This window comes from Malaclemys terrapin, chromosome 1 (assembly GCF_027887155.1).
Source record: "Malaclemys terrapin pileata isolate rMalTer1 chromosome 1, rMalTer1.hap1, whole genome shotgun sequence".
Taxonomy (NCBI): domain Eukaryota; kingdom Metazoa; phylum Chordata; order Testudines; family Emydidae; genus Malaclemys; species Malaclemys terrapin.
Genome location: NC_071505.1, coordinates 346209059 through 346225924, shown reverse-complemented (window position 1 = coordinate 346225924; position 16866 = coordinate 346209059). Strand labels below are relative to the sequence as shown.

At 49.7% G+C, this 16866-nt stretch overlaps 1 protein-coding gene across 1 annotated transcript in view; it reads right to left on the bottom strand.

Annotated features, from left to right (window-relative positions):
* Positions 1-13489: 13489 nt before the first annotated feature.
* The window catches only part of LOC128831986 (ecto-ADP-ribosyltransferase 5-like), a 41293-nt gene continuing 37916 nt past the window's right edge, over positions 13490-16866 (bottom strand). The window contains exons 3-5 of the mRNA XM_054018980.1: positions 16022-16721; positions 15083-15115; positions 13490-13910 (exon numbers count right to left, since the gene is read on the bottom strand). Coding sequence (XP_053874955.1) covers positions 13804-13910; positions 15083-15115; positions 16022-16721 — 840 coding nt within the window. The 3' untranslated portion in view covers positions 13490-13803. The remainder of the gene's footprint in view (positions 13911-15082; positions 15116-16021; positions 16722-16866) is intronic.

The following is a 16866-nucleotide window of genomic DNA, read 5'->3' as shown; positions in this document are numbered from 1 at the left end:
GGTCCTGGCCCAGGTAGACTCCTCCAAACACCACTGGCTCCTGGGTGTTTGACCCTAATTCTGTGCTGCCTTAGGAGCACCCTGGTGCAAGCCCAGTGTGGTCCGTGGGACTGACCAGGGCGGGGGTCCACACCAGATCACTCAAGGTATGAAATTGCAAGGTTCATGCTCATGCACCTCCTTTGTAGCCTAGCTAGTCCACGGGGACCACAACCGGAGCATGCCCATTGCTAGCAGAGTGCAGGGTTCCTCCGCCCCAGCCCATCTAAGGAGCAGGTGGGGAGAGCAGAGACTGTCAGCTGGGCCAGGGGAGATTGAAGACGCTGGGGGAAGGAGGTGCAGCTGAGCAGGGAGAGGTTGGGGAAAGGCCTGGCTGGCAGCACATTGCAGATCCCAGGCTGGAGTGTGCTCATCCTCTGATGAAGTGAAAATTGTCCCTGCACCTTCCCTCTTCTCCATGTTTATTGCTATGAAAACAGAAGGGCCAGTGAGCCGGGACGGCTTCTTTACCGCACCAAGGAACCCGGACTGCGTATGCGCCTTTCACAGGTCTAACGGCACCTCTGCCTGCCCAAGGTGGGTTCAGAAGCACTCTGCTACTCTCCGAGGGCCAGATTCCAGGCTCACGTAGCTTCAGCGGGTTTGGGGGGCTGGGAGCCAGGGCAGAAATCGGCCCTTGTAGCTGGGAGGAGCAGTATCTTTGGCTTTTGGCTTTATGTAACCAGTGTGATTCTGGTCTGTCCGTCGGGTCTTGTCTTCCTGCAGCCCCCGTCACATAACTTCTCTGGGCTGTAGAAGTCGCAGAGGGGAAACAAATACTCAAGCCCACAATCCTGGTTTTCCAGACTCTCTTTACTAGTCACACTTGAAATCTGGCTACTGCCGAACGTTGGCAGACATCACTCGCTTCTTGGTGAAATTCCCTCCCGTGAAGAGGGCCAGCGTGAGACCTCTCCGACGGGTAAGCTGCTTGGGCCCAGAGCGGTCACGCACTCTGTACAGCCCTCAGCCCTCTGGGGCCTGGCCTGCCTGGCCTCTAGACGTTACCGCAATACAGAAGTGATATAATACATAGTTTGCATTGCTAAAGTGGTATTTATACGGTGATAGGCCTGCACTGACTGTGTGCACAGGGCAGAATTGTGCCTTTCTGGACTAATCATCAAAAGCGTTAGCATGATTGGGATACACATTTTGTGTAACCAGAGCTCCTCCAGTGCTCTGTCAGTGTAAAGCAAACAGCATCGGGAACAGGCATCACGACAGCTCTTCGCACGTTTCCAGTGATGCGTTGCAGAAGGCTGTATTTAGCATTCAGCCAAACACTAAAATCAGGTAAATCCTGTTCTGACGGTTTGGGGAATCTGTCTACAGTGTTCCAGCGTAGCAGCCGTGTTAGTCTGTATCCACAAAAAGAACAGGAGTACTTGTGGCACCTTAGAGACTAACACATTTATTTGAGCATAAGCTTTCATGGGCTACAGCCCACTTCATCGGATGCATAGACTGGAACACACAGCAAGAAGATATTTATACATACAGAGAACATGAAAAGGTGGAAGTACGTATACCAACTGTAAGAGGCCAATCAATTGAGATGATCTATCATCAGCAGGAGGAAAACAAACAAACAAACAAAAATAAAAACTTTTGAAGCGATAATCGATAATCGAGATGACCCATAGAAGGTGTGAGGAGACTTAACATGGGGAAATAGATTCAATTAGTGTAATGACCCAACCATTCCCAGTCTCTGTTCAAACCTAAGTTAATTATATCTAATTTGCATATTAATTCAAGTTCAACAGTCTCTCTTTGGAGTCTGTTTTTTAAATTTTTTTGTTGCAAAATTGCCACCTTCAAACAGACACCGCAGGACCCCGGAAAAGAAGACACCTACGGAGCAACGGCAACAGCATCAACGAAACCCGGCTGGGTAAGAAAACTAACCAAACCCAGCTGTGACCTTACCGCAGCAGAACAGCTAGTAGCCCACGATCGCTAGCATCAGACAGTGCTCACTAGCACCTGAGAAGAAGCCCTCTAAGCAGCAGCACCATACAAGTCTACGGTCACCACAGCTACGGCTCTTACGAGTAGCCCAGGGCACTTTTGCCCCAGCAGCTACCGCAGTAGGTATCTCAGTAGCAGTAGCAGTCCACCCAGGGTCTGAGGCTGCCCCGGGTAATGGCCATTTCCATTACCCAGCCAGCAGGAAACCACCGCAGCAGCTACCAAGCCGTCTTCCATCTCTCCTGCCTGAGGAACCATTTTACCTCAGGAGAAGGCAACAGAACCACACCACAATCAGCAACGCAGCACAGCAGCTAGCCAACCATCGCTGCACAACGCTCACGAGCATGACAGAGCAGAAGGACCTTTGAGACAGTCTCAGAGGGAATTTAAAGAAGCTTTTTGTGGATGTCATTTCCTTGTACTTAACATCCTAGAGCGTATGGGTTGCAATTGTAAATAAAGCTGAGTGCCTGAAGTCTGAATAAAAAGAAGAGCAGGAGGACTTGTGGCACCTTAGAGACTAACAAATTTATTGGAGCATAAGCTTTCGTGGACTACAGCCCACTTCTTCGGATGCATATAGAATGGAACATATATTGAGGAGATATATATACACACATACAGAGAGCATAAACAGGTGGGAGTTGTCTTACCAACTCTGAGAGGCCAATTAGATCTTTCGCTACCCGTTTAGTAACCGCCCAGCCAGTGCTTACTGGATGTTTAGCTTTAAGTGGTTAATATTGAATGTTTAATTGTTATATTGTTATGAGGTATAGAGTATTGAGTGAATGGTTATATTGTTCTCTGTTATAGAGTTAATTGAAACTATTACTGTAGGGTTGCATCTTTATTTGCCGCGCCGCTTCATTCCCTTTTCAACTGTAACCCTATTATTTCTATCTCTACCCTTTTACTGTAACTGCTCACTTCTAAATAAATATTATTTTTGGTTTCAAAGTTCTACTGCTTGATTGTCTATTCTTGATCCGAGGGCCGTATCCGGGTCCTTTCAAGAGAAAACTAGCTAGCTGCGGCTTTCCCTGGCCATTCCTTTAGGGCGGGCCACAACCTTGGTTACTGGTTTAGATAATTATAGAATAAAGGTGTTAACATAAAGGCAGTGTCTGAGGCAATATCATTATGGTATAATTGAATATAAATCTTCCGGTAACAGTCAGTGTTTGGATTCCCGCATAGCAGCCTGGTGAGTGCGCAGAAGGGGGAGCTCAGTAAAATCTGTGACATCCTGCTCCGGTGCTTTTATTTTAGAGGGCAAAATCAACTGTGCAAAAAGGAAACTTGTTGGTAGAACATTTGAGAGCAGCAGCAGTGTTGATCAGGATAACAAATTCACCAAACACAGAAGGGCTCATTGCATTGGAGAATAGGATGCCTCTTCCATCAGCTGTTAATAAGAGAAAAGCATACGAAATAACTGGAAATCCTTTCATACTCTCGAATATCCTTAAAGCCGGACGCATGTCTCCTTCCCAACATCTACATGGTACCCTATTTATGCCAGGGGGCTAACCTGAGTCAATTTACCCTTAGTGGGAGGAGACTTCAGTCTTGGATTCATGTGGGACAATTATAGATGAAACATGTTTGCAGCTGAAGTATCCTTCCTTGGTCTGTGTGCTCTTTTATTATCTATAAAATAAATTATTATTTGTCGGATGTCTGGCATTCAAATCACACTTGTTAATGTTCAGCTGTTATGCTCTGGGCACCTTGTACATATGGCCGAATTGAGCATATCCGAGGCCATATTTTATGGTCATCTATAGCAAGGCACACTCCTCATGGTGGCTAGTACAAAGGATATAAAGACACACTGAATTCAGACATGAAAGCATGTCAAGTTCACTGGGAAGCAACTGCCCATGACAGAGCAAGGTGGCGGTAGAATCATAGAATATCAGGGTTGGAAGGGACCTCAAGAGCCCATCTAGTCCAACCCCCTGCTCAAAGCAGGACCAATTCCCAACTAAATCATCCCAGCCAGGGCTTTGTCAAGCCGGGCCTTAAAAACCTCCAAGGAAGGAGACTCCACCACCTCCCTAGGTAATGCATTGCAGTGCTTCACCACCCTCCTAGTGAAATAGTGTTTCCTAATATCCAACCTGGACCTCCCCCACTGCAACTTGAAACCATTGCTCCTTGTTCTGTCATCTGCCACCACTGAGAACAGCCGAGCTCCATCCTCTTTGGAACCCCCCTTCAGGTAGTTGAAGGCTGCTATCAAATCCCCCCTCATTCTTCTCTTCTGGAGACTAAACAATCCCAGTTCCCTCAGCCTCTCCTCATAAGTCACGTGCTCCAGACCCCTAATCATTTTTGTTGCCCTCCGCTGGACTCTTTCCAATTTTTCCACATCCTTCTTGTAGTGTGGGGCCCAAAACTGGACACAGTATTCCAGATGAGGCCTCAACAATGTCAAATAAAGGGGAACGATCACATTCCTTGATCTGCTAGCAATGCCCCTACTTATACAGCCCAAAATGCCGTTAGCCTTCTTGGCAACAAGAGCACACTGTTGACTCATATCCAGCTTCTCATCCACTGTGACCCCTAGGTCCTTTTCTGCAGAACTGCTACCTAGCCATTTGATCTCTAGTCTGTAGCAGTGCATGGGATTCTTCCGTCCTAAGTGCAGGACTCTGCACTTGTCCTTGTTGAACCTCATCAGGTTTTTTTTGGCCCAATCCTCTAATTTGTCTAGGTCCCTCTGTATCCGATCCCTACCCTCTAGTGTATCTACCACGCCTCCTAGTTTAGTGTCATCTGCAAACTTGTTGAGAGTGCAGTCCACACCATCCTCCAGATCATTAATAAAGATATTAAACAAAACCGGCCCCAGGACCGACCCTTGGGGCACTCCGCTTGAAACCGGCTGCCAACTAGACATGGAGCCATTGATCACTACCTGTTGAGCCCGATGATCTAGCCAGCTTTCTATCCACCTTACAGTCCATTCATCCAGCCCATACTTCCTTAACTTGGCGGTAGATTTGTCATGTCACCATTCACTGCTTTGAAGCAAGGTGTATGAAGTTTATTTGAAAAACATGAACAGTGCAAAGCAAGGATACAACAGCCTGCAACGGTCCTGGATGAAATTCCCTGCCTGGCGTGGGCCCTCTCTGCTCAGGCTGTCCATGCATGAGACCGATGCTTCACAAATCAATTAACACCAACAAATAGGTTCTTACCAGAGCTACCGCGATCTTGTCAAGTCCTCTTGGCTGAAACACAAGCAGAACATTTAATAGCTGCAATCTGGCTGGATTTTCAGCCTCATTCTGAGATCTCCAAGGACAAACTCCTGTGAGCCCTGGGCAGCTCACCCTGCCTAGACACGACACTTCAAATTAATGGGGTTATAATCGAGGAATATTGGAATTAGCACAATCTAGTTGACCGGCCAGACTTTAAAAAAAGAGCCAGATTCTTGCAGAGAAATGCCAATTGCTTCCAGCCAACGAATGACGAACTGCATTGAGCGCCTACGTTGCATTTAAAGGTCTCTTGGCATTTTCATGATAAACCATCGGCTCCTCTCCCGCAGGGATTCTCAGCAGTGTGCCCCATGATGGAATGTTCCATTCTCCCCGGGGGAATCGCTGACCTCCAAGAAAAAGGTTAAAGACAAGTGCTTAGGGCAACATTTCCAAAAGCAGCGTCTGCTTTTGTGTCACTTGATGGCGTGCTCCCAGCTCCCACTAACTTCAGCTGAGGTTATGGGCTCCAACCCTCTGATAGTCAGACCCCAGGTGTCTCAGGTCTGGCACCAGAAAGAACCTAAATGAGCATTTTAAAAGTTGTCCGTTCATTTGGGTTAATTGGCAATCTGTTAACTCCAGTTATATTTGGACGTCAAAACTCTAGTCCAGACCAGAGGGTTTTCAATATTTTTCATTGGTGGACCCCTACAAAAACGCAAATGACGGTGCGGACCCCTTTGGAAATCTTTGACATAGTCTGTGGACTGTGGACCACAAATGGTCTAGACATACCTTTAAATGTATCGAATAGTACCTCACACATAGGGATATCAGCTCCTTGCCCTTCACAAATAACATATACACAGACATCTACAGCATCGCGATTTCATGTTAAGACACGATTACATTCGGGGGGAAAAAATCCTGTAATAGAATCAAAGTGTCTCCACTTTTTAATGATAGATCATAGAATTTCTAGGGGCAGGGCCTGGGGAAATCCACATTGTCCTCCCCTCAGCCCTAGAGACGATATCTGAAAAGGTAACACAGTCTGGGACTATCCTGAGCATTCTGCAGGGCCTTTGGGTATGTCGACACTGTAATCAAACACAGGCGACTGGCCTGTGGCAGCTGACTCAGGCTTATGGGGCGATAAATTTGCAGTGTAGATGTCTGGGCTCAGGCTGGAGCCTGAGCTCTGGGACCCACCCCCTTGGCAGGGAGCCGAAACAGCTACACTGCCACTTTATAGCCCTGCTGTCCGAGCCCCGGTGCAGTGTAAACAGACCCTTCGGCCCTACTAGAAATCACAGGCGACCCTACAGCCTATTGAGTCTATGGGATGCAGCTCCATTAGTGGTGACACAGCAAGATAACAGAGGAGGAATGTGCAAAAAATCAGTATTGGGTTCGGGAAAGGTTGCAGATGTGGGGTTTTACAGTGAAGAGGTGGTGTTCTTCCCTTGAGAGTCAAGTTATTTCTTTGGGCTTCCATTCAAACGTGGACACTGCCCTTAACAAAGAAAACACGAGTCACTGAGAATGTGGCTGCGTCAAAGCTGCGATACTTTTTGGCAGCGTCAAACTACCATGGAAGAGCCATTTCAAGGGAAAAAGCATCACCCGGTCCATTGCTGTTAAAAGAAATATGAAATGTGTTTAGATTCATTTTCCACCCTCCTGTTCAGTTCACACATCACATCCCTATGTTTCGTACCCATTCACTCTGTGCGCACATCCATCCCATCGCCCCAGGAACAGCTCAGCAGTCACCTACATGAGGGAAAGTCCCACCCTCTCCAGTAAATACCCCAGACCTGTTGCTCCCTGCTCCTGACTCTCTCTGCTTTCCCTGAACAAGACACTGCCACGCCCTAGTCCTCATGACACTGGCTCTCCCCCAGGATCCAGTCTCCAAATTCCAATGCCTGGCTCCCTTTCCATGACCAGAAAAATCTGCCCCCAAAGACCCAACTCCCCACCATATCCTCTAAACAAGGGATCAGCTCAGCAGGCGAACAGGGGAGGCAAGCAGGGGAGTTTTGCTGGGCGTAGCTGTGGATCCAGTGTATGGAGGTAAAGGGAATTGGTGAGTTGTGTGTTGGTCTGTTTGCTGTTTGTCTCCGTGTAGGTCGTGTGGCTGGGGTTTGAGTCCCTGACCAGGCCAGGTGACAGAGGTCTGTATGTTTGTGTCTCTGAGAGGGCCGTGTGGCTGTGACCCTTGTGCCTAGGTTCAGCCCTAGTGTTTGACGTCTGAGTCATTAATCACCCCATTAGAAGGGTGGCCAGGTGCCCAGTTTTTAACTGGAAAGTCTGGTTAAAAAGGGGACCTGACAGTGTCCGGTCAGATCTACTGATCGAACACATAAAGTCCGGTTACTGCTGGCAGAGGAGGCGGGGATGCGGTGGGTCATCACCTGAGCCAACCTCTACTCAGCTGGGGCCACCTCCGTAACCTGCATCTGGTGGCTGCAGCTCCCAGCCCCAGCTCTGCAGGTGAGTCCCTCTCAACTCAAGCAGGGGAGAGAGGAGAATAGCAGGGAGCAATAGGGGGAGGAGGGAAGAGGAACAAATAGTCATGGGGTCTTGGGGGGAAGAGGCAGGGCAGGGGAGGTTCCAGCACTCCTGCTGGAGTTTCCGGTTTTTAAATATTACAACGTTGGCAACCCTACCCATTAGCCATAAGGCAGAACTAAGCAGCGAGGCGCAGAATGTATTAGGTAGTTAGTGGCAAGCAAACACTTGACCAGGCACTTGGGTGAGGCACTGAAATATTGAGCTATGTCGTTATTTTAACCCCATTCCCTAGGAGATGATCGACAGACCTGCCTGGCCGCTGGTTTTGTGCAGTTTAACAGCAATTATGAGTAAACACAGCAGCACTATGGATCATATTTCTACCCCCCAAAGTCATTCAGGTAAATATAACACCATGAAGTGAAAGCAGGATTCCCACACAGCTACTCTCCACCCCTCCAGCTGAGAACTGTATTCCAGAGTCAAACCTGCCTCTGTTATGGTCGGGCTGCAATCTGTGAGAGAGCAATTTCTGCATGGGATATCCCAGTTACTGAAACAGGAACAAAGGATCAAAGTGAAACAATCGGGAAGATGTTTGGTTTTGTTGTGTTCTTTCCCCCAAAATCTTCACTAACGTTCCTGATGGATTCTCCTCCAGCCGTACAGGGGAAGTTGGAATCATGATGAAGCTTCTGCTGATCCTCTTAAAATTCTTCCATCTTCAACCCTTGCTGGAAATCCCTGAGGTAAACACTTGAGTCTTGCCAGTTAAGCACTGTAACGATGTGGTTCTGGCGGGACCCAACTGAGAGTGCCAATTCAGGACAAATTGCTCAAACAGGGCAGTCACAGCCCCAGGCTGGGGTTTTTCCACCTCTAAGGCAAACCAAACCAGCCAGGCTAAGAGGACTCCGGTCTCACCACACTGGCTAACCACAAGTCACACAAGCAATTCCCTTAGACACTCCAGTTTCCCAGTATCACCACCAGTGCCACTCGTACGGGGACAAATGGTTATGAAAACCAACACCCCAGTAAAAGAAAAAAGGTTCTCCTGATCCCAAAGGACCAAGCTCCAGACCCAGGTCAATATACAAATCAGATCTTACCCACAAATCACGCTGTTGCCAATCCTTTAGAATCTAAAATCTAAAGGTTTATTCATAAAAGGAAAAAGATATAGATGAGAGCAAGAATTGGTTAAATGGAATCAATTACATACAGTAATGGCAAAGTTTTTGGTTCAGGCTTGTAGCAGTAATAAAATAAACTGCAGGTTCAAATCAAGTCTCTGAAGTACATACCCAGCTGGGATGGGTCATTCAGTCCTTTGGTCAGAGCTTCAGTTTGTAGCAAAGTCCCTCCAGAGGTAAGAAGCAGGATTGAAGACAAGATGGAGACGAGGCATCAGCCTTTTATAGTCTTTTCCAGGTGTAAGAACAAATTTTTGTTCTTACTGTGGAAAACTACAGCAAAATGGAGTCTGGAGTCACATGGGCCAGTCCCTGCATACTTTGCTGAGTTACAAGGCGTATCTGCCTTCTCTCAATGGGTCAATTGTATAGCTGATGGTCCTTAATGGGCCATCAAGCAGGCTAGCACAGAGTTGACACCAACTTGTCTGGGATGTTACCCAGAAGCACGTGGGAAGTGATGGTCCCAGGCTAGAAGGATTTTTAGCCTGTGTATGAAAACCTGGGAAAGCCAAGGCAAATTGTACCTTAAGAATGTCAGCCTGTTTATTACTCAGGGTGCGAATTTGCTAATATATGTCCTATCTATCTAGTGTGCTAAGCTCAGTTTGCGGGTCTTGTTTATTTACTAAGGTAATCTGCTTTGTTTTGTTTGTTCTCTCTTATAACCACTTAAAATTTACCTTTTGTAGTTGATAAACTTATTTCTTGTTTATTTCAAAACCCAGTTTGTGCAATTCATATCTGGGGGCGAGGGGAAAACTGTGCATACCTCTCTGCACATTGAGGGAGAGGGTGAATTCTTATGTTCTTATGGGCTTGCACTGTGCAGCTCTCTCTGTACAGTGGAAGACATTATTATTTTGGGTTTATCTCCCAAAAGGGGTGTGCACGTGAGTGCTGGGTGAGTCCCCTCACACAGAGCTGACTTCAGTCTGTGTCTGCAGCTGGGTGTGGCCCTACCTGTGTGTGTGCTGCAAGAGGCCAGAGAGCCTAATCCAGCAAAACAGGGAGAGGGAATCTAGGCTGGTGGAGCAGGAGAAGCTCAGCGAAACCCCTGATGGAGCGGGGGTCCAACCTGTCACAGTATAGGGGGAGATTTAGGAAGCTCCAGCTAGTTAGTTTTTCCAAGAGAAGGTTAAGAAATAAATTGGTGATGGTCTTTAAGTACCTACATGGGAAAGAGTGTTCTGACACTAGACCTCTCCTTAATCTAGCAGACAAAGGCACAATGAATCCAATGGCTGGAAGCTGTAGCTAGATAAATTCAGGTTGAAAAAAGGCATGAATTTTTGATCATTAGGGTAAATAACCATTGGAACAATTCACCTAGGAAACATGGTGGATTCCTGTGACAGAGGGGGGTGAGTTTACCCCATCCTTCGAGCTGCTCTCTGTCTCTAGGCAGCGAGACCTAAGGGCTAAAGTCAACGGAGTTGCCCTGATCCGCAGGGAGGTAAGGCCTAGTGACTGGAGTCTATATAATCGCCCTGATCCACCATGCAGTGGAGCCTCGTGGCCCAAGTCAATGAGGTAGCCCTTCTCTGCAGGGCAGCAAGGCCTAACAGCCAGAGTCCATAGGGTTACCCTGGTTCACAAGGCTGCGAGGCCTAGCTGCCAGTGTCTATAGAACTACTCTGGGCTCACAGGGCAGTGAGGCCTAGCAGCCAGAGTCAATAGAGATACCCTGGGTTCTCAGTGCAGTAAGGCCTAGCGGCCAGTTGGGGTGGGTGGGCCACCACCCGGGGGGTGGGTGGCGACCAGGGTAGGAGGACCCAGGCCCTCATTGCTCCATGGGGTCCCAGCCCAGGGCCCTGTCAATGGCGAGTGTGTCCATCACTGAGTGAGCAGGGACCCGTCTGCAATACGCTGACCATTGTTGGGACAATGGCTAGTCCTCCCCGGGCTACTTCCTACTGTGATACTTGTGGTGATGGTCTGTGTGTCTTCAGGGTCTCTGGGTTCCTCAGCCAGTGCAAATCCTTGTAGCTCAGACCTCCCTGTAGCTGGATGTCTGCTTGAGTCTCGAAGCTTCTGGCCTCCACAGACCGTGGCTCCAGCTGCTCCCAAGCAGGAGCCAGCAAGGAGTGTGCTTCCTCTCTGGTGGTCAGCCCAGATTCAGCTGGGCTGCTCTCTTTTATACTGGTGCTACACCTGGAGCATGCTCAGTAAGGACGTGGGGGCGTGGTTTCCTCTGCCCACGATGAGGCATTAACCCTTCCCCATCCAGTGCGGGTTGAGTTCACCCTGTCACAGTTCCCCCATCACTTGGAGTCTTTAAATCAAGACTGGATGCCTTTCTAAATGACCTACTCTAGCTCAGCCAGAAGTTATGGCCTTGATGCAGGGACTGCTGGGTGAGTCCCTCTAGCCTGTGATATGCAGGAGATCAGATCAAATGATCCCTTCTGGCCTTAAAATTTATGAACCCATGAATGAATCCATGGGTGGATTCTTCAGCCTGTATCAATTAGCAGGGTCTCTCTCTCTCTCACCCATAGGCGCTGGCTTCCTCTTGGCCCAGGAGTTCTCAAGCCCCCTCTCTGCCCCAGGCTCCACTCCTCCCCCCAAGTCCCTACCCCTGTCCGGCCTCTTCCCGCCCCTGCCATGCCCTTCCCCACCTCTTCCCATCCCCTCCTCTGAGCGTGCCCCATCCCCGCTCCTTCCCCTCCCTCCCAGAGCCTCCTGCGTGCCTCAAAACAGCTGATTGCAGTGGGCGGTAGGCACTGGGAGGGAGGAGGAGGAGTTAATTGGTGGGGCCACCAGTGGGCAGGAGGCACTGGGGGGTAAAGGGGAGAGTTGGCTGGCAGTGGGTGCTAAGCACCTGCTAATTTTTTTCCATGGGTGCCCCACCCCCAGAGCACCCGTGGAGTCGGTGCCTATGCTCTCACCCTCCATCACACCTGACACATGCACAGGCTTCCTGCCGGAGGAGAGCAGAATGTCATTTCTGCTATCTGTACTTGGAGTGCGGCATCCTGGCTGGTGACCAAGCTAGCCCAGCCCTGGCACAGAATGTCATTGAGATGTCTTCTTCCTGGTGGCCTAATCTGGCTATTCAGAATGTCCATACACACTCCCTACTCCATGTTAGAATACGTCAGCTACCATTGTAGAGTTCTGTCCTATTACCAGCCCCATGCAATCCCAGGACAGTCAGTGGGCACGCAGATGGATAAACTAGCCCAGAATTGGGCCTTTGAGTTGACCAGTTAGAAATATCTTCTGAGTAAATTTTGTGTGAAAGTGACAGAGATATAGACATGGGATGCCACAAACTGTCCTGTTACTAGGGTGACCAGATCACCAAAGACAAATATCGGGACGCGGGGGGGGGGGGTGTGACGTGGGGGGGCGTGGCGGGGGGCGGGGCCAAAAAAAAAAAAAAAACCTTTCCTCCGCAAGCGCTGGAGGGAGGCCCGGGAGACTCAGGGGAAGCGCGGGGCCGGGGTGAGTAAGAGTCCGGCCTGGTCCCGAGCAGGCAGGACTCAGTCGGATGGTAGGGAGAGGAGGGGGGCGGCCCGCGGGGCCAGGCGGCGGCTGTTCTCACCCCCGGCCAGCGGGACTCGGGAGCAGCCGCTGCTGCAGCTCTCACTGCCGCGGGGGCAGGAAGCGGGCATGGCGCTTGGTGGCTGCGGCTCTGGCGCCCCCGAACCCCCCGAGCCGGGGCCTGCTGCGGGGACCGAGCAGCGCGCACGCTGGGCCCAGCCCCTGGCCAGTCGCGTCTGGGCTGCTGCCAGCTGGTGCAATCCCGCGGCGGCCCCGGAGTGGGGGCAGCAGGCCCCAGCCCCCCCCGTCCCGCAGGGGAACGAACGGGGCTGGGCGGCCGATGCCTCCGCCCCGGGGCCGCCGCGGGATAGCACCAGCTGGGCAGCAGCCCAGACGCAACTGGCCAGGGGCTGGGCCCAGCGTACGCGCTGCTGGGTCCCCGCAGCAGGCCCCGGCTCGGGGGGTTCGGAGGCGCCGCAGCCGCGGAGCGCCATGGCCGCTTCCTCCCCCGCGGCAGTGGGAGCTGCAGCAGCGGCTGCTCCCGAGTCCCGCTGACCGGGGGGACAACAACAGCCGCCGCCTGGCCCCGCGGGTCGCCCCGCTCCTCGCCCTACCACCCAACTGAGTCCTGCCTGCTCGGGGCCAGGCCGGACTCTTACTCACCCCGGCCCCGCGCTTCCCCTGAGTCTCCCGGGCCTCCCTCCAGCGCTTGCGGAGGGAGGGGGAACGGTGAGCCCGGGGAAGAGGCGGGGATTCGGGGAGGGAGCCAATCGGGGGAGGAGGGGGCGGAGTCGGGGCGGGGGGGGGGGGTGCGAGCACTTCCGGCCTCCAGGCTCCGGGGCATTTCCTTGTTTGTCCGGTTGTCCCGACCGCATGTCGGTCGGGACGCGGGACAAACAAGGAAATATCGGGACGGTCCCGATAAAATCGGGACGTCTGGTCACCCTACCTGTTACAGATTCACCTGGCTGAGACACTGATTCAGTCCATCTACTGTACTAATGAAAATACTCCAACTTAGTTCATTTGGTAAAAGGCTTTTACTGAAGTCATCAAAAGTCGGTACAAAAGTGCTAGCATGACTAGAATACAGGTAATTGTTATCTAACATGCACCCATTTATAGCTCTACCATTGTAAGACAAATCGCATTTGGAATAAAACGATACGCTTTATTTTGATCTACTCATCAGTAACGTACAATCAAAGCTTGCCCAAGCAGGTACCAGCGACACTCCCTCCAGGTTCCTGGTTTCCCTTTGGAACGCTGGCACCATAGCAGGACGGCTTTGGACCCGGCAAGTCCCATCACCATGATTTGTGTTAGAGAGAAAAAGTGTGTAACATGAATAGGACAAGTTAGAAACTGGCAAACAACTTGAGAGCAGCAACGTGGATCAGGATGACGGATCCTCCAAACAGTGATGGGCTCAGCTCACTGGGGAAGGCCGGGCCGCCTCTGCTAGCTGTTAATAGGAAAAAGCCGATCAAATAATTGATAGGAAATTATTTCACACTGACAGAGATCCTTAAAGCTGGACACTGGTTTCCTTCCCAACAGCTACTGGAACCTGCTTATTGCAGAGGGACGTTAATCCATTTCCCCTCAGCAGGACACTCCAGCCTGGGACATTCACCTCACTGGTGAGATTTCACCAGCTTCCTCCCTCCTCAGCCTGCTTGTTCCTTTGGTATGAATCACTGGTGAGCATGTTTCCCCCAAGACAGTTCCAGAGGTTCAGATTTTGGAGCTTGTTGTCTGTTGCATAAGTGTATTCCAGTTATGAGTAATAAAGACATGAGTCTGTGGAACGCTGGACACACACACCAGTAACACCATTTCTGTTGTTGTTTTTTTAATTGGCTTTAGGGGGAAATATAGAGCTGGGCAGAGAAGGGCCATTTCATTTTGTGGAGGATTTTGATATTTCAAAATTTGATTTTGTTCTGATTTCAAATGCAAACCAAAAATTTTGAAATTCTCCACACAAGGGAAGGGAGCGTCGGCTCTGGGGCAGTGCACCGAGCAGGCTGTCCCAGGGTCAGGGGCACTGGAAGTCCTGGGTCTATGACTCCTAGGCAGCCCACCAGCCGCGCTGCCAAGGAGCCAGGCGGGTTCTGACAGAACAGTGTCGAAATCAAACCACCTCTGCAGAAGGTTTAGAGTTTGACACATTGTCAAATTCCAAGGAGAAAATGTTTCAGTGAGATTTTTCCGATCTGCTCTGGTAAAATAGTCCTGTTTAGTCCTTTGGGAGGATGTAGTTCCACTGGGGCTAGAATGGATCTAGTACTGAGAGGAGGGAGATGGAGACACACTTGTGGTGTTGGGTTAGGGGATGTGTGTTCAGCTTATAGTTCATAACACTGAAGATGAATCTTTAGTGCTCTAAGGAGTAATTCCCCCTACATTTTCTTGCCAACTGTGCATGAAATTCATTCAGATGAGAAGGTGCTCAGATACTAGTAATGAGCTCCATCCGAGAACCTGGATAAATAGATAGAACATGCTGTGAACCCCACTTATTTCTCAACTGGTTTCATGTGACATGTTTGCCTGGTGGAATTGCTCTCAACTCTGCACTTACAGAGGGTGAGTCATTTTCAAAACAATGAAAATTAAAAGTTTATTTCTTACCAGAGTTCTCAACACATACTTGGCTCTTCTCTCCTACAGTGCAAAACAGAGAGGGTCAATGAAATGGGATCTGCCCACGCAGAATTTTCAACTTTATTCTATTATTTCCAAAGAAACACAGGAACTGTCAGACAGGATCCCACCAACAGTCTCCAACTAGCTTGGTATCTTGTTCCTGACTGATACCCTAGATTCATATAATGGTGTTATAATATTTTCACATTATTCTGCATCCCATCATTCCCGATGCATGGTAACGTTTTGTTGGCTTTATAGACCTAGCATCACATTGAACAGAGATTTTCATTGAGATTTGCACTGAACTCTCCACAATGATGGCCAGCTCTGTCTGAGTTGATACAGCTCATTAACAATCTAGGGAAATTATTCCTCACCATGTGCATTACCTTGAATGTGTGTCAGTGAATGTCACCTGTTGTTGTGTTGCCCATTCACCCAACTCGGTTCGATCTCTCTGAAGTTCCTCAGCATCGTCCCTAGTCCTGACTGCCCCGAATAATGTGCTATCTGCACACTAGGCCACCCCCCTGCTCCCTTCCCACAGCCTCTGGGTTTGCTGTGCCGTGTCTGAGGAGCCACAACTGCTCTGCCAGGGCTCCTGTGGACTCTGTACGGGGTGTGTGTGTGTGTTGAAGACTCACGGTGGTTTGGGGCCTTCACCTGCCTTTCTAGTGCTCCCATCGCCATGATGTCTAGGCACCTTCTCTTTCCTCAGTGAGCGCCTGGGACCCAGTGTCCACCCACCCCAGCCCGAGCCCTCTCTAGCAGCAAGAGTCGTGGCAGCCTGTCTCCCCCAGTCCTGGGGGCAAGTCCCCAAGTCAGCGTCCCTCTCGTCAGCTCTCCCTGAAGTGGGGTTTTCAAATTCTCCACAGCAAATAGCCCCACCCAAATATTTCTCCTGTTCAGCCCAGTACTCACTCCCCAGGTATGCGCAGTTAAAATGGCTGCAGGTCCGGTTTGTGCTCCGGAGGACAAAGCTGTTATTCCCTTCTCCTGGGGACACACTGAATATCTCATAGACTGGGATTAACACTTCTTCTTGCTCTGGAAAGTATGAGAAGTCCTTGATCTGAAAGCCGAAGCATGTGCGGATGCCGAAGAATGTGTCCATGCCAAATGTCTCCGCCACTTGTTTCTTAGGAGATGAAGAGGCAAATTGTCCAAACCTGATGAAACCTGGTTTCTTTTTCTGAAATTCAACACCAGAAATCCCCCGGAATACTTCCATTTTATATGTCACATCACACCTCCTTCTTAAGAGCTGTGAAGCTCTTGTCAAGTAATAATGAGAGGCTTTGAACTGGAAACTTTCATTGTAATAAGCTCGAGATTTCCCGTTCTCTCTCACTGCCTTATTAAACTCACTGGAAAATCTTTTGTCAGTATAGGCTATTATTGTTCTTCCATATTCATCCTGAAAGCCACTTGGGAGAGAAATCTTTGTTTTTACTTCTTCCCATTTTTCTGTTGCGTTTTCCCACACATCCCTTAACATTTTGGACATGGACTTTTCCTTCTCCAGCAATACAGGTGCAATTCCAGCCATTTCTTCAGCACATCCTATATATTGGTCGTCAAAAGCATCAGGCATCATGTCCAGCTCAATCTGGAGTTTTGCCTGGGAGAATAAAGGAAACATATGATCAAATTAGCATTTGCGTTACAATAGCACCTAGAGGCCCCACTCAGGATCAGGGCCCCATTGTGCTCAGCCCACATTGAGAGATGGTCTCTACTCTGAGGTACTTATCTCTAAAGAGACA